Source organism: Hirundo rustica, chromosome 2 (genome assembly GCF_015227805.2).
Source record: "Hirundo rustica isolate bHirRus1 chromosome 2, bHirRus1.pri.v3, whole genome shotgun sequence".
Taxonomy (NCBI): Eukaryota; Metazoa; Chordata; class Aves; order Passeriformes; family Hirundinidae; genus Hirundo; species Hirundo rustica.
This window is the reverse complement of record NC_053451.1, coordinates 3763158-3785298: the sequence shown is the minus strand read 5'-3', so window position 1 is coordinate 3785298 and position 22141 is coordinate 3763158. Positions and strand designations below refer to the sequence as shown.

The 22141-nt window shown below is 39.2% G+C and overlaps 1 protein-coding gene across 4 annotated transcripts in view; it reads right to left on the bottom strand.

Annotated features, from left to right (window-relative positions):
• The window catches only part of LOC120766126 (ephrin type-A receptor 6), a 372678-nt gene extending 369298 nt beyond the window's left edge, over positions 1–3380 (bottom strand). For all 4 annotated transcript variants that reach the window (XM_040091493.2, XM_040053571.2, XM_040091502.2 and 1 more), the window contains exon 1: positions 3246–3380. In XM_040091493.2, the coding sequence (XP_039947427.1) occupies positions 3246–3345 (100 nt within the window). In that variant the 5' untranslated portion in view covers positions 3346–3380. The remainder of the gene's footprint in view (positions 1–3245) is intronic.
• Positions 3381–22141: the final 18761 nt, after the last annotated feature.

The following is a 22141-nucleotide window of genomic DNA, read 5'->3' as shown; positions in this document are numbered from 1 at the left end:
GTAGAACCAAATATGGTTTCTGATTTTCATATATGTGGAAAGATTTATGTGTGCAGGCTTAGCACAGGAAACTGTGGAGCCATTACCTGGTGTGACCTTTTTCTTGAAAGCTCCCACAAGTTTTGCAGAAGGAGCCGCACAGGTCAGACGCCATTACCTGTAATTTTAGGTCTGACAGCAATTGCCAAATTCGTGGTGTTCTGGCAAGTAAAGAACAAAGCCACACCACAGCACGCTGAAACCTTGCACAGTAGCCTTTTCATATTGGATGTCAGGGACAAGCACTGAAAATTTGTATGAACATGCAAGCGTTCAACCTCCACCATTAATTGAGCCCTCTGTTCCAAGCAGTTCTGCCGCACACTGCAGTGCACTCCTCCTATGCAATTCCAAACCCTACAGAGTTTTCGTGAGTATTAAAAATTAGCCCTTGGCATAGTCATAATATGTTTTTGAACCGACCACTCCATGAAGATGAATGAGTAAGTTCGCTTCCCTGCCAATAGTATTGTTTGTGTCTGCCTTGCTACAGATTCTCTAAGACACCACACATTGATTTACTGGGTGAAGAATGACAACCTAAGAGCCTTTGAGCTATATAAAAAAAAATATCTATTTCTTTCTGTTTGACAAGACCAAAAAAGATTAATCCCAACATGGTTATAATAACAATTTATAAGACCAGAGTATATTATTTTTCTGAAAACCCCTCTTTAATAACAGGAAACAAACCATTAAGAATGGAGTAGAAGGGCTGTCAGATAAATAAACCTATTCCCCTTCCATCCTTTTCACCCAAACCATCAAGAGACAGCACAAGACATTCCTTTGCCATTTACTATTAATGCTGGTATGTTTCTAAACACAAAATAGAAGACGAAATATACCAGACAGCAAAGTTACTATACATTGTAACAGTTACTATTGAAAACCCAACAGCAATTATTGCAAAGATGTTTTCAAGACATGCAGGCTGAAAATTCCACTTCAAGAAAATTTAAAGAAGTTATGTTTCCTCACAAGATTTTAAAACTTCTTTGCAGATGGGATTCCACGTATTAGTAACCAGCATTTCAACCTTCCACATTTAAGAGTTTACACAATGGGCAACTTTTTTATTGTAGTAATTTCCTTCCCTTCAACTGGTTGATTTAGAGAAAGTTATCATTAAAAGCAGACTCTTTTTGCTAGCACTTTATTAACAAGGTGGGGGGTGTGTGTATGAAAGCACCTCTACTAATTCAGTCCATTTTCAGTTCACTTGGGTTTAGCTGAGTTACATTTATTATTTGATTTCTATGGTGATATGGCAGTACCAAAGGTAAGAGGCCACTCATTTTGCTGAAGTTTGCAAGCAACGTGCAGAAAAATAAGTCACTCAGAATTTAGGAAATCCACCGGTACTCTCTGCAGCCAACAACACAACACCTGCACTTGTTAAGGAAAGTTACATCAACATCAAGGAACCACTTCATCCCCGACAGACTTTTGGCAACTGTCTTCCCTGCCCTTTAAAAACACTATTAAAACACTTTTAAAACCACTAATTTAATCCAAGACACCGCTAATGTAATCCCAGAATATCAAATACCAGTTTAGAAACCTAAACTAAGTTGCATTAATTGATAAAAATTCTCTGCTTTTGATGCTATTATGCTGCCTTAGCTGTTCTACAACACCAAGAATATATATATATTAATATTTTTAAATAAAAAGAAATGAAATATATATATATATATATTTAAATGTGTGGTGTTAGGCCTTGTGGTAAGGCAGCAGACATTAGCATGCACTAATGCCTGTGACATCAAAGGAAAACTGAGTTGTACCACTGCGATGGCCTGATATGTTCAAAGACATAAGAAAGGGCAAAAATCAGCCTTGATATGACTGTAGGCTCTACAATTACAGATGGGAATTATTCATAGCATTTAGCTTGGAAGAGGTAAAGCAATCATACTAACTTGGAATGTCCTTGCCGTAACTCATCCTGATGGCACAGGGGCTTTGTGGCCATGCTATAGTTCTTCCCTGTTTTCTAGAGATCTTATGCTCTGATTTTACTGTTACTGAGGTCCATACAAAGAGCACTGAAAACAGACTGCAGAGCAAAACTCTGAAAATTCAATGAACTACATACTCAATAGCGCTCCACAACTAAACCCAGTTTTTCTTTCACTGTTACTTTCCACCATTGCCAATTACAATGCTCCTTTCAACATAGCAGGTAAAGCAATTTCTGTCAGCATCCACATTCAGAGCTACCCTTCAGTTCCTGTATTTTCAGTCACATCACACTAAAACCTCAAAAAAGCCAAATTGTACAAAAATAATGCTAAAGGTACAGAAGTCTCTCATACTGTGGGAATAGATGCATCCTCTGCAACTTAAATAGACAGATGTACATAAAACAAGCAGTTAGGAAATTCTCTGCTCTATCCAGATGTTTGACAACATGTAACATGATGTTTCATAATCAGGTCTGGGCTCTTTTTTTCAGTTCCTCCTAACAAAATATTGTATCCTCTGGGCGTGCTACGCATTTTTATTCCTATAGCCAGAATGATTCCCTTCTTAATCCAGAGGTCATTTTCTAAAATGCACACCTTACAACCCGGAGAATTAAAATACCGTCTTCGGTGCGACCTGATGAGCATGCACCTGTTACAAAGATTTTAAATGTATTTTTTTCAGACAATCAGACCGGGGTATGCAGAAATTGGATGTTAAGGGCAGTCAGGCACATTTGAACAGCTCGCCCACCAGGAGCAATTGCCCCTAAGGCGCGATGAGCTCTCTCAAACCCATTCTATAAGATCTGCGTTCGGCAGGACCGAAGCAAACCTTAAACCCACATTTCAAATAAAATGATACTACCGCTCCACCTCGCCGGGAGACAACTTTCGCTTCCCTGCTCCCACTCCCACACCCCGGCGGCTGAGCGTGCCCGGGGCGACACTGGACAGCTCCCGGCAGCCGCGGAGTTATCCCCGGAGAGAGGAGCTCCTCTGGCCGGGAACACCCAACTTTCGGGGGCGGCAGGAAGGGGTGGCCGCCGGGAGGCGCCCGGCCCCGCATCCCCGTATCCCCGTGGCCCCGCATCCCCGTATCCCGGTCCCCGGCCGGGAGAGGCCGAGCTGGCGGCCGCAGGTGCGGTCCCCTCCCTCCATCCCCTCCCAGCCCTCGCCCGACGGAAAGTTGCGGGGAGCCCGCAGCGCAGCGCACCCGCGGCCGGCCGCACTCACCGTGGTTGCTGGCGACGTGCCCGGCGGCGGGGCTCGCTGTCAGCAGGGGGAGGAAGAGGCCGACTCTCCAGAGCAATGCCCTCACCTCACTACACCCCATGGCTGGTGCCCGCCGAGCGCCCCGCGACCTCGGCCGGCCGAGGCTGCCCGCGCTCCCTCAGGCCGGCGGGGACCGGCCTGCGCTGCCGCCCGGGGCTGCGCGGGCCGGGGCGGGCGCATCCACCGCCGGGGTCCCGGGGCACGGCGGCTGCACGGGGGGCGAGGGGGGCGCCGGGACGCCGCTGCCGCCCTGCCCTGCCCTGCCCCGAGGGGCGGCGGCGCTGGGAACGGGGAGAACTTCCAGGCGGTGGCGGCGGCGGCCGGGGGGGGTCGCACCCCTCTCCCTCAGCCCGCTCGGGCCGGCGGCACCTTCAGCCCCGCAGGAGCGCCGCTGGCAGCCTCAGCAGCCTCCTGCGCGGCAGCAGCCTCCTCCCCCGGCCGTGCCGCGCGGTGCCCCGCATCCCCGGCCGGAGGCAGCGCCGAGGGGCTTCAGGTTCCCCAGGTGGAGCACGACGAGGGCGAGAAGGGCCGGCGACTCCTCCTCACGCTCCCGAGCGCATCAAGGAAACTTGAGGGGCGGCATCCCAGACCCTCCGCCGCCGTGCCCGGCTCCGCCGCTCGCCCCTCTCAGTCAGTCTCCGTCTCTCCCCTTCTGCCGCGGAGCAATCAGAAACCAGGCGGCTCTGGTGTGATGCTCGCTGCTCCCTCCTGATTTGCGTGCCGCGCTGCCGGCTGCAGTTTTTTGGTGCGGCCGCTCCCCTGCCGCCCGCGGAGCGCTCGCTCGCCCCCTCCTCCGGCGCGGCCGCGGGGCCGCCCCGCTGCGCGCAGCCCGGCGGGGGCCGGGTCCGCCGGGAGCCAGCGCGGCCCCGCGCCGGGGGCGCTCCGGCACTCGCGCCCCGCCAGCCAGCGAGCGGCCCGGCGCGCCCGGGGGCAGCGGGGGAGGGAGGGAGGGAGGGATGGAGCGATGGAAGGAGAGCGTCGGAGCGGCCGCCCCTCCTCAGCCGCCCGAGGGGAGCGCGGGGCGCGGTGCGGTGCGTGAGGCGGGTGCGGGAAGCGCCCCCTCGCCTCGGCGCTGCCGGCAGCTTCGGGCCGAGTGCGGCGGGCTGGGCGCTAGAGGGGGTTAGCGGACAAGGCACGGGCAGAGCGCAGCCCGGCCCGGGAGGGGCCGCGGCCGCCGCGCCGAGGGGTGCGGGCTCTCCGGCCGCGGGTGGCGGCGGCTCCCGGGACAGGGGGACCCGCCCGGGGCGGCACTGCACCGCCGCTGCTCCGTAAAGTTACGCCCAGGGGATGCAAAGGTCAAGCGAGCGTGAGCCGGCCGCGTCCGGGCATCCCCGGAACCCCGGAACATTTACACTTTTTTTTTTTTTTTTTTTTTTTTTTTTTTTTTTTTTTTTTTTTTTTTTTTTTTTCTTCTCCGCCAGCTCCCAGCAGCTTGTTCAGGGCTGGGGATGCCGCCTCGGCTATGTGTGTGCTCGTCTGATGTGCTCTGATCTGTCGGCTGCTCACATTCCCCCCGCCCAGGTGCGCAGGCACCTGGGATAGGCGCCCTGTGGAAGTGGCGGATTCCTGCCACACTCCACATCCCGGCCTGTGTCGTCTTTTTTTTTTTTTAATTATTATTATTATTATTATTATTATTATTATTATTATTATTATTATCCTATCTAACATTTCAGTTTCTGGAGTTCTGCAAAGGCGGGGGGAAAAAAAAAGAAAGCCAATCCCAAAGGAAGGTACTGATATCCGTATTTCTGAATGTGCATCAAACCAGGTGTCTAAATCCCCAAGCAAGAGGGGTAAAAAAAAAAAAAAAAAAAAAGTTAATTCCCCATGCTTCCCAGTGTTCAAAAATCCCATTGAAGTGAGTGGGTAATGCAGCTACAAGAGTCTGCACCAGAGAATACCAAAATTCCTGCTGAGGTACCTAAATGGATGTTCAGAGAAGCTTTGTATGAAAACACTTAGCTTTATAATCCAAGAATAAATTTTTAAAATTGTTAATTTAAGGATTATTTTCAGAGGAGTTGTCCAATGAGCAAAGCCAACACAGAAATATGTAATTTGGGGTATTTGGAAGGATCTTTAAAAGAGTGCTGTGAGCCTACAACATTGCAGTATTTCCTATATTTAGCTGTGTTAGCAATGTCCTATAAGGAAAACTTATTCAAAAAGGGGGTCTACGAGAGAAGCTTGAGGAGATATTTCAAAATAGTGAAAGACTGATTAGTATTTTGCCTTAGGTTCAAGGGCAGGTAATAGGAGAAAGTTAAATTTTAGAGTTTGGATATTTAGGTGACTTGTAAAGATTGCTTACAACATATTATTCTGATGCCATGAGTCTCAATACTGTTCTGGTTTACAATTAACACAGCCAAAAGGAGTGTAGCACCACCAACCAAGGTTTGCTTTTCGGGTAAGGGGTGAGAATTCAGCCTTTAATACTTTTGCAGTTCCTGGTTGAGTAGTAAGATGCTTCCCAGCCAGACTGCCATAAAATATGAATGCAGGACATCCTGTATAAAAGTGAAGATAAGTCATTTGGAGCAGTCAAAAACTTTTACACATTAATGGGAAAGGCCAATGAATTAGCACAGCAGAAGTGAACTGAGATTCCTTCCCTCGCTTTCTGCTGTTGCACGGTACAGATTTGGGGTTTTACACCAAGCTTTGTTGACAACCGCAGTAGCATGTGTATTTATATGCTTATATCTGTGCAGGTACTCTCCAGACACTTCTGAGCACTGGTGCATCCTCAGCTACACCTGTGTGCACATCATGCAGGCAATTCCTTCTTCAAGGGGCTTGGAAGATCTGCCTTCCCATTTCCATTGCTTTTACAAGTTGTGTCAGGCTACAGCTGCATACAAAAAAGAGGCAGGGAGAGATGTGACAAGAGCATAAAGATGAGTGTGTTTCCTCTCACAGCTTTGCCTCCTGCCAGCCTTGAACTCCACAAATCACAGGAAACTGTTGGGGAACCAAACAGCTAAAAAGGATGGGTGGCATTCCCTCCACAGTGTCCCTGCACCAGCTTTTAATTTGAATTTTAACAGAATTTCCAGGGGAACAACTTTGTAAGAAAAGTGCTCATTCATCTGCACACAGATTATTTTTTTCTAACTTTGTGTATTATTCTGAATTCCAAATAAAGTCTTAACCATTGTGCTTTTTCAGATGCATGCAAACATACCAAATGCAATAAAGGATGACAAAAATATTAAATATAGAAAAATTAGTCCTATTTTTTACATTTTTCCACCTGAAACTTATGCTGCTTTGTATAATAAACTTTGAGGTATTAAAAAGGATAATTGCACCGGTTGAGATAAAGAAGAGGAGCCACAGTTTGAATACCTTCGACCTCAGATTTCTAGAGAGTGTTTTTGTAGAAGCAAGGAATTCCATATGTATTGCCATTCTTAAAACAAGCCAGAATGTGATCTGCCTTGTGGACAGGAAAACATCTGTTCTATTTTTATTATTTTCTTAAATAAAGTGATAATCTTTCTATTACAATAAACAAATACAAACAGGAAATACAGGATATAAATTACACATAATGAGTTGTCCTTTTTTCTTTGTGTAATTAACTATGCATGATTTATCTTTATTGCTGTGAATTATAATAAAACTCTGACTTTCTCTAAAAAAAAAACCCAAAAGCCATTAATTTTTCATTTACATTTCTCAAAATTTAATGTTGTACTGTGTATTAGTCCTTTGAACCATCAGTCTTTACTGTCTATGTTTTAATGTGATCAAAGCAAACATTTTAATTAGGACACTGACCAAGAACAGATTTACAATAAACTTAAAACACCTTGTCCACGCAGCACTCCTTAGGATTTGCTGATGTTAAAATTGCTGTGATGTTTGGACCAAGACACCTGCATTAGGATTTTTTAAGGAGCAGCACTCACACTTGCTGACTTTAACTACAGCCTGTATACTAAGGAAAACACAATGTATTATTGATCTTTTGGAGTCTGAGGCAAGGGCTTTTTTAGTGAATAGAACACATTGCTGATTTGGCAGTGTAACCAGAAATGAACCTTCCAGTAGTATCTCTCTTATTCAGAGTTATAAATTACACTTTTCCACAGCATTGAAAGTGAATTCCATTTTGTTATACATTGTATTCTTGTGTCTGTAGAATTGTACACTTTTTTGTTTGTTTCTTTGTTTGAATGAGCAGGCCTTTTACTTTATCAACATCTTTATTTTTTAGTGTGTTTAAAGACAGGCTGACACCAGATCATTATCAATATTTCTTCTTCCTACCATAGTCCCCAAATATGTTCATGGTTGATGGTATGTGCAGCAATTCACATGAAGGGCTTTTTAAGTGTTTGCAGGTTTTGACAATTTTCTATCACACATCAAGGGAAGCAAGGTAGAAGTTTATTAAGTTCTGAGTTTAATATTCATATTTTTCTGTATCTCCTATTGTGGATACCCAAAAAGATAAAAAAAAAGGGATGAGAGTCACAAAAATTTTTGCCTATTCAAACAAATCTTCTAGAAAGACAAAAATACTAAAAGTTGGCTAATAGCTAATTGAATTATGACATTAAAATACTACTTGAATTATAGAACCAATATCAACACTTTAGTTATGAATTTACAGTGCTGTGGAACACTTGTTATAGGCAATGATTCCTAGACACATAGGAAAGTCATTGGCCAAGTGTTGCCTGTTAATTATTTAAGTTCTCTTCCTAGATTACATTTTTCTTTTCAGTTGGCTTGTGTATGGTTTGGACCTCTTCTGACCTGTTAGTGAGCACACTAATTCTGACACTCTGCACTGCGCAATTTAAATAAGCAACAATGAACCAATTATACTAAACCAGGTTTTAGGGAAATTACTGATAAAAAGTGCAGCATGGTTTCATCCCCATCTCATAAGCACAGGCTTAGAACTGCCTCAGATTATTTTTTTCACTATATCAAGATTAGAAGATTATATGATGTACAAAAAATATTAGACATTTTTCAAAATTTATACATTGACGTTACAGAAATGCCCATATGATAACATTTCTTCAGTTCCAGTATTTCCATTTACCTTTCCATATTAATTTATAAAATAAACAATATATCCAAACTCTAAAGTAGTGTTACAGCAGAGTTAGTTTCCATGCCTTTCACTTGCAGGTTCTTCAAATAATCAAATTATTTGAATCGAATTAATAGGCAAAGCAGTAAATACAGTCTAAGAAGTTTATGTTTTGCACGAGGTTTAATAGTAATAAAATTGTCCTGGAAATCTTTCAAGAATAACAAATTGCTTGGCAGTGAATATTTTCAATATTTAAATTTCATGAGTGTAATCTTGCTGTGGCAGAGCAAAGGGATTCCTCATAAAAACAGAAGAATTAATTGAATCACAGATCCTGAAGGAGAGGATTTGAACATCTAGACCACAAAAAGTAAATATTTTGGTCTCATTGAGAGTGGAGGAGCCAAACTTTTCCTCATGGTGTTGGCAGAGGTATTTTCGGAGACATAGATGTGCATGTGTAGCATCTGAATTAAAATGCAAGAGAGACCAGAATTACAGACTAATCAAACTTTGAAGTCCAGAACAGGTAAACTTATAGAAAGGTTTTATCCATCTCACTAAATTAAATAATTCCAGCTCAGTGAATTGCAAATTGAGTTGGGTCTCAGAATGATAAACAAAATGCTTTGGGGGAAAAAAAAAAAAAAAAGAGACAAAAACCTTGTAGTTACTACTAACCAGATTCTACTCATTCTACCCAAAAGGTCCCCGGGGCATGAGAGTGTTGAAGTCAAGGGCACACGACAAGGCTGGTTCCAAACTCTTCATGTCCTGCAAAGTAGAAGATTTGGGGTTAACAGCACGTAAATCCTCTTAAGTTCTTTTCTGAGAACAGGTAATGATTGTAGTAAGATTTTTGTTTTGTCATTAGATGTAATAGTGAATACAACCATGACTGAAAATGAAATGGCGACGCTGTTAACATTTTGGGTGACATTAAAAAGATTATAAGCCCAGTTTTAATGACATATTTTTCAGGTTTCCATTGAAATATTATTGCTAAAACTTAACACACCCCCCCCATATTTACAACTTTAAAAGAGACTTAAATTTGGACCCTTTTATGAGGAGGAAAGTACTTAAAACTAACACCATAGCCATAGAAATGGTGAAACCAAAAGTGAGTTCAGAAATATTAATTCCTCTTGTAGGTTTTGATAAAACTGGAGTTTTCCTTTTGTGTGGTGTTAGTGATGGACAAAATGGAGCTGTCTGTATCTAAATACCCTACTTGAGATTTATAATACTTTAAAAAAATGGAAACATTTTCACATTTAGTAGATATTGCTTCTGAAATCAAACCCCATGGCTATATGCTGTTTTACTTGAACTACTACTGTATCTACTTAAAGATTCAAATCTCCCTGATTGTTTTTTCCCTTTTGGTATTTCTGCCTTGTAGATGAAAATAAGAAAACATTGATGCTGGCTCAGTACAAATAACAATAAAGGCAAACAACCAGGCTTATAAAGATGGATCATTTTGCCTTCATCCAACTGCAGCTTAATGCAGGAATTGCTTCAGGCACCTGAGAGGATGTGTTTGTGGTTACCAGAGATTAATGCTGTGGTGGAACAGTGACTCCTGTACATATTTGCATTATTTTACCAACTGGTGTGATGTGATATATCCATTTCGGCACGAGCTGATCTGACCTCCTGACAAGAACCAATTCTCCTACCAAACTGGTAGAGGATGTAATAACTACGTCATGTGTGAGGCATGCGGGGCAGATTGTGTCAACACAGGTGATATAAACTGAACAACCCCTGGGAATGATAAATCAAATTATTTTCAGTTATATGCAAAGTCCTTCATCACACCACCTAACTAATCTGTTGCAACTATTGAGTACCAAAATCTGCCTCAAATATTGTAAGTGACTTGGGAAAAGTATCAGCATCAAACAGACTGTCTCAGCTCTGAAAACATCTGTCCTTGGCACACACTCACACTGACATATAGGAAGTAGCCAGTCACCGTAACTTCAGTAAATTTGGATCTCCCAGGCAGCGTTTACTTTCCCCTTAAAATGTGAAAAAGATGTCTTGGAATGGAGACACAAACTCTGCAAAATGGAAATATGTCATCGAGTTTATTTACTTAAAATATCCACACAATATCTAACACTTTTAAACACAATATTCATTAATGTCAGAAGCTCTGACAATTACAGATTTGCTTAGATGTCACATTGCCTTCCACCATCAATGACAACTCATTTATTGGATATGTGAGGAATGCATTTGGATGTCCAAGAGAATTTTGCACATAACTGTAAGGAGACATGGGTTTATTCCTTCAGACAGACCATTGAATCCTGTTTAAAGATTTTTAAAGATGATAAAATTGATAACAAATTGGATACTGATATGTACTACTGAAGGAACACCCTCGAAGTTTAGCTACTTCCATAATTTTCGTATGTGAATTTCCCAGCTTTTTCCATCATTAGATGCTGCATTGGGACATTGTGATTAACAAATACGTACAAAGATAAGGATCTAAGTGCTGTTCATGATAAAGAATTGAGGGAATTGTTAAAGAATGTTACTATGTGCTTGGAAGGCTATCTTATAAAACCCTGGAAATTCCATTTTTACTTTAACAAAATAATTTCAGTCGAAGCGACAAGGACTAAATTGTTACAAATAAAGATTTGAGCATTAGTCTTGTAAATAAGCATTGTAAATTTATTACTTTGCTAGTATAAGTTTATGTGGTTTAGTGCCTGATCTCTGCCTCACTCAATGCAAAGAATTAGAGTGTTCAGGGCTCTAAAATCAAGTGAGACAGCAAGGTATTACCAGCATCACTTGTTGTGTGAGTTTCAGGAAGACAAACTCGATTCTGTCCTGACCCTTTGCTGTGACACTGTCACTGAAGTCAGCGTTAATCACAGGGAGCTGAACAGATCGTGTAGGCTGGAATTGCCAGGAATGGATAAAACAGGGAGTGACCAAAGGTCATGAAGTTTAAAAAAGGTCTGATCCCTTTCCTGGAATGTAAGTGTCTCTCTTCCCATTCATCTTGCAATAACTTTTCCTCTAAGTACTTTTTTTTTTCCTATGGGAATAAAGTTTTGGAATAGATTTCTTGCTTAACCGATCACATGTAACATTAAGGAAAAATGGGGCACATTATTGATGGGAAGTAAGAAACTCCTTCTGGAGTTTTTCAATGCCAAAGCCATAACGATTTTAACTAAAACTTTGGTAGATGAGAAAGAAATTTCTACACATTTTCTAATTTCACCCACACTTGTCAGCTGTCTGTGGCACAGTGTCAGATTGCAGGTTTGCTTCCTTCAATTTCCACCAAATTAGGAGGACAGATCTGAAAGGGGCCTTTGGAACAGGAGGATTGTTCTGGAAGAAAAAGGGATGACACTTGCCATTGTAATATATTATTGGTTAGCTCTCTTCAGGTGTGTGTGACAGTCAGAGCTAAACTGGAGCAGAAATAACGAAAAGAACCAATTACCCTGCTGTTAAATCTGGTACAAATTAAGTGAAATTTATCACATATCGTTATAGAGGACAAACCCCCTAGAATTACTAAACCACGAATTGTAAAGTCACAGATCCAAGAAGAAGTTAATCAAGAAAACGCATCTTCTGTTAAAAATTTATGTGAAAGGGCTTAGTTATCTTTCAACAAAGAAGATAATAATAATAATGATAATGATAATGATAATAATAGTAATAATAATAATAATAATAATAATAATATTAATAATAATAATAATAAAAAAGCCAAGGTTTTTATGACAATTTTGTGCTGCCAACCCCTTGGAGGGCTTACTTCAAACTTTGAAACTTCCCTGCTTCCAATGATTGTTTCTGCGCAGATGTCTGTGACTTCATCTTTGCTGTAATTCATTATTTCCTAAGAATTTAAGAACCTCTGCCTGACTTTGCTAAGATCCTTCCCTGCCACAGCTTCATCTGTCTGCCTCTTCCTAATCCCTGCAGTGTTTTCTAATAATGTGGAGCAGGATTTTAACACCTCCTTCCTAGATGCATGGTTGCTTCTATTCACCAGGGCTTATCCACGGTATAATTTACTGTGCTGCTGTGGAAGGTGTGTAAAAATCACCAATGTGCATGGGCTGTTTGAAAATACCCTGCCAGGGCTCAGAGGGACACAGGGTAAACAATGTTCTTCACAGGCGTTGAGGAACAAGTGTGTGCCAACATTTTATTCTGTACATTTTATCTCCAGTCCACAATATTCAACAAAGCATCCTGTCCACTGAATTTAGTGAAAACTGATGGTCTTCCAGTAGGACAATGCTTTTGAGCTTTAGAAGATAATTAAAACCGCACCCTAAATGTCATATGAACTAGAAAATGTTCCACTTTAGTTCCTGAAATCTATTAATTTGGATCACCTTATACACTTTGTCAGCTTTGTTAATAATTACTAGACCAGGTAGGAGTGAACATAAATTACAATGGCCTCTAAAAAAAGCCTTTTAAAGAATCTACCTGGATGCATTATCAGGATGCACCTGAAGCATTATTTCTGCGAAGAGTAAGATATTTCTGTAAATAAAAATGACTAAATATACTTACTGTAGTCATGAACTGCTGATGTAATAGGAGAAAACTACAATAGTAAAGGGTAGGAGGTACATCTGGGAACCTAGCAACTGAAGAAGTGGCTAAAATCTTAAATTATTATTTAGCATTACACAGTAAGAATAACCTCATCTTTTGATCTGTGATGTTTATTTTAATTCCAGAAGTTGAAAGACATCCATAATCACTGGACATAAAAGGCAATAAACAGCAATTAAATAAGTATAAACTAGACATTTCAGTTTAGAAATGTAGCTGCTTCTAAGAGAAAAGGAGTCTTTGAAAGAGAGCAGATCTGTTTGAACTGCTGATCATGGGATAATCAGTCACTCATAATAATTCAGACAAGAATTTTAAATATCTTGGCACAGATGCTGTTGATATCTAAGCCTGAGTTTTTAAAACATCTTTTCCAGGTGGATTGCTGGTAATTCTGAAATATTTACTTAATGCAATATTGAAAGTCAACAGTAGGGAGAAGTTTGGGTTTTGCTCAAGAAGTCTTAGGGCAAATGTTGTTCTCATGGAGATGGGAAAGAGGAAATAAAATATTGCCACTGACACTGCTTTAAAAATATCTATTACTTCTGACTGCTTTTAACAAGCAGCTTTCAAAATACAAAATGCAAAACAATTTTAAGCTATTTTATAGCCATAAGCCAAAAAAAGGGTGATAACATAGAGTCCTTGCCTTCTTAATATTTCAGAACTAATAGTGTCCTGACATACCTTGCTCTAAATGCTAAGTGATATCAACAAAGCTAATTTTTGAGGGAAACAAATTAATCTTAAAGATGCATAGTATGAATAACATGAACACAATCTGAACTGCTGCTAGGACTATCAAATGTGTTTAAAGCTCAGTACTGTTATGCTTGTTTAATTGGTAGATTTTAACTATTGCAGGGATTAGGAATGAGAAACAGGACTGGGCTTTTATGGTTCTCTGTTACATACGTGATGCCACTAGAGGGACATGTACAGCCAAGAGTCACTTACATGGGCTTCAGAAAAAAATGGAGATAATTTATTAGCAAAAATGGAAATATTAATGGAAAATAGTTATATCTATATTTTTTTAATCTCACCTAAAAATGACTTAACCTTTCCATTTCTGTTTTTTCTTATGAGTATCTTAATTTATTTTGTTTGCAATATTGACATCCTAAAAAAACCTCAGGAACATAACTTTAGTATTATATCACATGGCTAAAAATAGACTGTTTTGATTTATGAATCTGATTTAAGTGACTTTAAAATTACCCTCATTCCCCTTGATTAAAATTCAGTTTGTGCAATTCCAAGAGTTCGTTTGTTTCTGTGCGAGCGAGGTGATGTAACAAAACAGGATGCAAAGTAAACAGTGAAACCCATATATATAGAGAACATGAATATTCCATGAGGCAAAAGGGTTGAAGGATTCTCAAATGAATTTTGAGAGGAGGTCTTTGCAGTGATCTGGCTGCACCACGTGAGTGAGTTGCTGAAGTGGGACAAGGAATTTTCTCCCCTGCATTTATAAAATGAGCACTTGAACTGCACTAGAAAGGTATTTCTGTCCTTTTAAGCTTTTCAGCACATTTGTTCCAGGTAGTAAAATATGCAGCATTAGCCCAGGAAGAGAAACATTGTATTACTATAAAAAAGAAATAATTTTTCAGTGAAGTATGTAGCCAAACTATCAGAAAAAAAGCTATTTGTGTAAGTGCTGCTGTAAAACTCAAAGTGTGGTTAAAATACATTGAAACCCAGGTTCATGTTTATTCCGGACAATTTATATTAGCTAATAGAGAATGAAGTGGGACTGTTTCCTTTTATCATTGAAAGGCTATAGACAGTTGAATTTTGGCTATAATTCTAGACCTTAAAAAATTTAAAACTTTAAAATCACTGCTCTGAAATTCCAGACACAAATGAGTTGAGTCATTTAAGGTAATGATAATTTTGCCCTACTGAAACTGTTAGATCTAATTCCGAGCAGAAAATATCATTATCTGTTCTATTACCTCTCTAGTTCATGCAAGCTGTGTTTACTTTATCTAGAAAAATATCATTGGCAGAACAAGAAACACCTTTAAATCTTTCCAGCTTGAATTGGAAAGTATTGAACAAAAAAGGTTTGCTTTCTAGCGGCTTTTAAGGATATATTCCTATTTCTAGACTACATCAAATGGAAAAAAACTTGTTAAATCTTGATGCATTAGTGGGAGAGTAAATTATAATAGATAAAATATTAGAATTTTGGTAATCCAAAATAGTATTAGTTTAAGAGGAATGCAGAAAACTTTAACATGTGCTTGTTAAATTGGATCATGAGTACTGAGAAAATATATTCCTAGTTAGACCAACAGTTTGATTTTATGGTAATATCTCCTCTTCATATTTTTACAACCATTTTATTTAAATTATTTTTTGCCTTTGAAATACCTAAGAACAGATCCAATATTTCATTTGACTGTGTGGCTTTTCTGATAATTATTTTAAGGAGAACTGCAAATTTGACAACAGACCAATAAACTAAGAAGATTACTGACCTTTGTGAAAACAAAAACAATGAGAAGGAAACTGCTTTGTAGAACCTTTTGATTAAATCAGCAGCATAGGTAAAACTTTCCTGCAAGGAGTTTTTTCCAGCCACCTCTGTTAATATGCAAGAAGAATAAAACATGGCAAGTTCTGGACTGTGGAGATTTATTGGCTACTGGGCACTCAAGTGATTTCTTCTCTCTTTTTGTCCATGAAAAGTTGTCACTCGCCCTTAATTCACATTTCATGTATTTCCTGAGTGTTAGCAGAGACTTAGCCTGGAAATATAAGTTGACTTTTCTGCCTCTAGTAGCGGCTCAAAATACTGAATTACTACTCTGCCTCTGATGGTTATCAAATATTCTTATATGTATTATCTTATTCTAGCTACAAATAGCTGGACTTACTGAAAGGGGATTAATTACACTCTGACAAAATCGGATTTTTTGTTGAAGTTATGAGGCATGGTGGTTACTTGTATCTGTTGAAAGATTACTTCAACCAACAATGTCATGGAATATTTTCACTTCTGTTACCAATTTTGGATTTGGATCTGATTATAAGAAACAAAAGAGTATAGAACCAATAATTTGTGAGTATCCAGGTAAGGAAGAACCAAATGTTTATCTGGTTGTTTTGAGACTTCACTGACGCCTTTGTGAAAGGCAATATTAGAGATGTTATTTTTTGCAGATCTAAGCTCTCCAGACAGGAGCAGTGACTGGGCACTGTGCAGGACAAAAACTGTTCAGAATGCACATAATGCTGAGAGGCTGCAACGTTCAGCAGCTGTGCACTGTAAATTCAGAGTCCAGGCTGGCAAAGCTTGCAGCCAAGTTCTACAAGCATTAGAAATATGTAGAGCTGCACTACATATTTTTCAAGCCACTTAACGGGCTTTTTTTTTTTTTGCTATTCAGTATAACTGCACTCCACACAAGATGTAATTCCTAGAATGGAATAACAAGGGGGAAAAAAAAAAAAAAAAAAGAGCTAAGAAAGTTATTTAGACATCCAAAGTAAAATTTGCCCCATTAGACAATGAGGAACAGCAAAACATAGTACTGGACACCTTGAACTTTTAAGGAGTTTCTGAAGCTTGGGTTTCATATACATTAATCCAAATATTATTTTGTGGTGTTACAAATACCTAAGGTTAGGAAGAGAGGCCTTGCATAACTAAAAGTTTTGATGGAAATCTGTAATTAATAAAATTTTTACATTAAGTGGATTAAATGGAATAGTCTTTTTTGTTACATCATCTGACACTGTCTTACTGAGGGAGTGTGAAGTGGGAAAAGTAGAAAATGTAAGAGAGGCAGTTCAGTTTCTCCCGCATTCATTCTGTTTTAAATCTCTGGGGAGGTTAAAATTCACACACATCACAAAATATCAAAACAAAACAAAATAAGCAGTAACATTTAATTGGAATATCAGAAAATATTTTGCCATTAGGAATTTAGGAACACATGTAACTTAGGAGCAAACCACTTCATCCTGACCTGAGAATTTAAATTCTCTCACCTTGTCTCTCTCCCTGGTCCTTTCCCCATTTCCCTCTCCCTTCACAGAGAGATCCATTGGGGATGAAATCTCAGTATCAAAGGTGGACATTTGGTCTTCTAAAAAAAAACCCAAACAAACAAACAAACAAAACACCCAAACAAACAAACAAAAAAAACCAACCAACCAACCAACAACAAAAAAATGTAATGTTTTACGGTGTTTTCAAGTTATTAATCATTTCACTACTGATATTTCTGAAACCAGAATTTTTGTTCCAGATTACTGTTGCCTCCATAAGGTTTTGGCATTAGATTTTAACTCCAGTCTTGCCAAAAGCAGTGTATAGATGAGACGGGCTTCTGAAGGTGATTTCAGCTGAGAAAATGTAAAAATTTTTTGATTTTAAGGGGACAGTTATATAACCTACTATCAGAATCAAAATTCTCTTTTCTGAAGCCTTTTGTGGTGTGGTCATTCCATGGCTAGTAAACTTTCATTTAATTTGCAAATTACTCACATCAAAAATGTCCTTCTCTTTCCAAATATATATTCTTTATTAGCTATAGTTTTGCTTGAGGTTTTTGTGCACTTCTCTGACCCTAACTTGTTAATAAGAATGCTGGAAAGCACTTAAGCGTCCTTGGGGGCAATATTTTTTTTTTTTTAATTAAACAGGCTATTTCTAAGCATATTTGGAAATGAATCCTCCGTATAAAAACCCATGAAATATGGAAGAGGTATTTGTGCGAAAGGATCTCTCCTTTAACAGTGTATTGCATATCGAAAAGTTTATATGGAGTTGTATTTGTACTAACTTCACCTTTCAGATGTTGACAAGATTCTTTCAATATTCTGTTGTTCAGTGTCTTCTAATCTTTTGACCCAAGTCACAAGTTTCATAGACTAAATGGGAAATATATTGATCTGCATGAAAAATGTCATTTTGACAGAAAACTTCTTCCTTTATTTTTATCCCTTTTGGAAGCTCCCACACTCAGGAACGCCCTCTGCCTTGAGGCATCTCCGGCAGCACTTATGGAGACATCCTCCATCCAACTGGAGTCTGACAGAGCCGTGGTGCGATCATGGATCCTCCCTGGGGTACACAGTGACAGCGGCCCCCCTCTTTACGAGCCACCAGGGGCCACTTGCCTGGCTCGTGCTCGGCTCTTGCTGCTTGAGCAAACAGAATAATCCCAATTCCTGGCCATTCCAGCTTCGACCTCCAGAGAAGTCTCCCGGACACATCTCACTTGTGAGATCAGAGGTGATTTGTTGTTGATGCCAGGTCCAGCAGACAGTATTTATTCTGGATGCAGAGCATAAAATACATTTAGAAGCTTGAGCATGGAGTTATGAGTGCGGTGTTTGAGCATAAAACTTCTAGATGCTGGACCCTGTTGTGGAGTTTATTTTCAGTTTGCACATTTACATTTTCTCCAATGCATATGGGAATAATGACAGTCTTTAGAATGGAGTTCACACAAGTAGCACACCAGAGGATGTCTGAATTAGCAATGAGAAATGATCAGAATTTTTTTTGTTGTTGTTTTTGACTTCTAAAATGCAATTTTTTCAGCTAGAGTTTTAGACTCTTAATGCCACAGGTTTGTGGAGCGGGGTGGAAGAGAGGGCAAGGTTTGTGTTTTACACTGCAGATGGGAGAACGGCTTCCTGCATATGTAATTAGGGTTGCTTGTCCATTGTATAATTGGCATTGTTTCTTTATTTTGTAATGAGGAATGTGCAGGTTTCTCTTGATTTTATATTTGTTGAGTTTGTTTTTGGAGGGTATTTATTTAGTTATTTTTTGCCGCTTTTTTGGGGGGGTTTTTTTGTTGTTTTTTTTTTTTTGGGTTTTTTTTCAGATGATCTAAATAAGGAATTGCTGTATCTGTGTATTTGTGTTGTGGACTGGTTTCTATGGAAGGAGTCTAAGAGTGGGTGGGGTATTTAGCAGAATATTGTCTCCTCTTTTAGCTGTTCCCATCATCCACATTAGTTTTTATCTCTTTAGAAGGTTGCACATAAAATTCTAAGAGGAAAAAAAAAGTGTTTCTCACAGCTGTTACACTGGAAAATAACTTTTGAGCTGCAGGCAGCTCAAAAGAACGATGTCAAATACTGAGAATTTTCTAAGATTTCCTGAGTTTACAGGTGTAAACCACAACATCTCCTGTGTGGCAATGGTTAAAGCATGTGTTACTGGAGGGAACAGAGTTATCAGCAATAGGAAACTCCTTGACCTTCTGTTGCAGTTAAGGAGCCTTGAAAGAGCCTTTGGGAAAAAAAAAAAATTCTACATTTCCATATCTTAAAAATGAACCATGTTAAGCTTCATTTCTTTGATCGTAGGTTGCTTAACTCCTGCAATGAGGATGTACAACTTTAATTACATCTTCTCACAATGGAACACAGTGCACTTTTCCATGGGCACACGAGCTACAGTTTTGATATTGGTCAAAATTATTCCTTTTTAAAATTCCATTCAATTATTTCCTGGTAATATTATCCTCTACCATGCATAGAGACAATTTCTTTCCCTAACACATCTGTTTTAAACACTTTTGTTTTAAATTTGTACGGTGTATATTCTATTGTTGGACAATTATATTCATGTGTTGTCTACTTAGAAATACTATCTTACATCAATTTATATAAAATATTCAGAGTTTCAGAAAAAACTAATGTGAGGTTCAAAGGTCATGAAAATATCCAGCTATATATTCTCAGTGTTATATTTCTCACTTGGTTATATTTCTCTTTTTGTGACTTAAATAGGACTCAGTAATAACTTAGAAATTTGTAACTTCATTCTGTAGTAGGTAATATACTTCCTAATTTCTAAAAAAGAGAATTCTCTCAAGATCCCCGATAGTAATTTGTTTTATTAGATTTACTATCTTTTGAAAAACAAAATAAATTGCTTTGAGAATTACATTTATGGGCATAGTTTGGTAACACACTTTGATTTCTTAAGTACACCATGATTAAGTGTTGAAGATATACTGCAATGTTTTATTTTTTTCCATTAGAGATTGCCTATTACACCATTTTCAGACTGTAAATTATTTCAGTCTGTTGAACATTCTGCCTTGAATAATTTATTTGATGTGGAATTGTAAATTGCAATATTCTGTCAAATTTCAGGCTTTCCAGTGAAAATGATCCGATTTATTAAGCACTGATATTATTGGTTACATGGGATTCCCCAGTAATTCGTAGACAGCACTAAAGGAAGTTTACTACAGAATGAGAAAGGAAAATACTAAAATGAGCAAAAAGTCAGGAAATTAACAAGTCTGAGAGGTTTCTAATTGAGACAATGAAATCACTTTCCAAAACCAAAAAACTTTGCATATTTACCATCTGATTGATTATAACATGTGAGAGATTTTGATTGCAGTCTAAACCAATTGTCATTTAATTGACTTTTATTTACATAGCACAACTGACAGCAGTGGTTAACTTTCTTCTGAAAATCAGTGTGCAATTTGCATGAGCTAATAAAAAAACCGTATTCCAAAAGGAGAATGTGTGATTGCTTTTTCAAGTAAGAGATATGTTGGAAAAATAACTGTAATCTCTCTTTCTTGTTTGAGTCTTCATGAAACCAGGAAAAATAAACCTTGGGTGCTTTCCAATTCAACATGGAAATCATTGCTTTATTAAGGTTAGTTCCATTAAACTTCATGGAAGAAAATTTTCTGAGTAAGGCAAATAAGATTTGGCCAATGAAAGAACATTTATTCATTCTTTGGAAAAATAAACTAACAGACTGTCTCCCATAACAGCCCGAAGTTGGATTCCTGCTGACCCATATGGGCTGTTCAGTAACGTCCAGGGCTGTTCTGGCATAATCCATCCCACAGTGAACAAAAACATGAAAACCTTTTTCTCACAAGAGATAAATCCACTGTTCGACACACAAATGAACACCTGTGAAGCCAATATAGTAATGGGTATTTATTTGAATTAGTAGACACATTACAGGCAAGACTTTTCATTCTGTGCTCTCTGGAATGTAATTAGCTATGATCCTTCACAATCTTATGCTTAGTTCTAATTCTTCTGCTTGCAAGGTGCCATGCCCTAATTACCATTTTGAACTGGGATTATGCAGAGTAACCATCTCCAAATCCAGTGGATTGCAGTAGTGAAAAGAGCAGAAAGGAGCAGTTCCCAATTCCTGCCCTGAAATACACAGTTTGCATACCCAGAGGATGAGTTCCTTCTGTAAATGCTGGACTAGCATTCTTTAAATGGCTCTCTATTAATGCTGCTTTATTTTATTTATTAAGCAATTTAGTTTTAAATGGAAGACAATAGATTTACATCAGACAGAGTCAGGGATTCCTTACTAATTGCAAAGTGGATTACACTGTCTATGAAATTATGTCTGCTTTCTGCCTTTCCAGAAGAAAAGATTGGAAAAGTAAAACTTCTGCACATTACAGCAAGATATTCCTGTTATTCTGATGGCTACAAGTGCAACGAGCTTCAGCTTGTTCCAAAACCTAATTACCATTTAATTTCAAGTCCTCTATCCCCACTTTTTCTTTCCCTTCCAAGGGAAAATGAGTTCCAATACTAAGAGACCTCGTGGCTGTCTTTCTTCTTTCAGATCTGAAAGCAGGGAAGACTTCAGTTATTCAGTCAAGCTAAATGATTCAAGATACAAGCAAATCTGACCTGGATGGATACCAGTTAGTAAAAATTGGATTTATGGCTGTTTCCCAGTTTTCCAGCCACTAGAGGGCAAGGTTTTTCTGTGTCTTTTGCCGTGTGAGAAAGTATTTGACTCCAAACAGGAAGATGTTATTTCCTTTTAATCGTGTATGGCCTCGAACACGCTGATCAATGAGGTATGTTTGGACTGGAAGCCTTTCACCACCGTGGAACAACATTAAAGGAACTAATAAAATTTTGAGATGCCTACAAGATTATTACAAGAGGTTTTTCTTAAATTGGCAGTCGTAATAGACATCAGCCTACATTAATTCAGTTCCTTACTAACTTAGAGTACGCAACCTGCACCTTTTGGTCAGTTGTGTTAAATGTACCAATGTTCAGTTGGAATAAGGATGTCAGGTCCTTCAAACCTCTGGAATTTGGAAGGAAATGTTTACTCTCCGATCAAAACAGGTCAACTTCCATTTTTTATAAAGACGCGTAT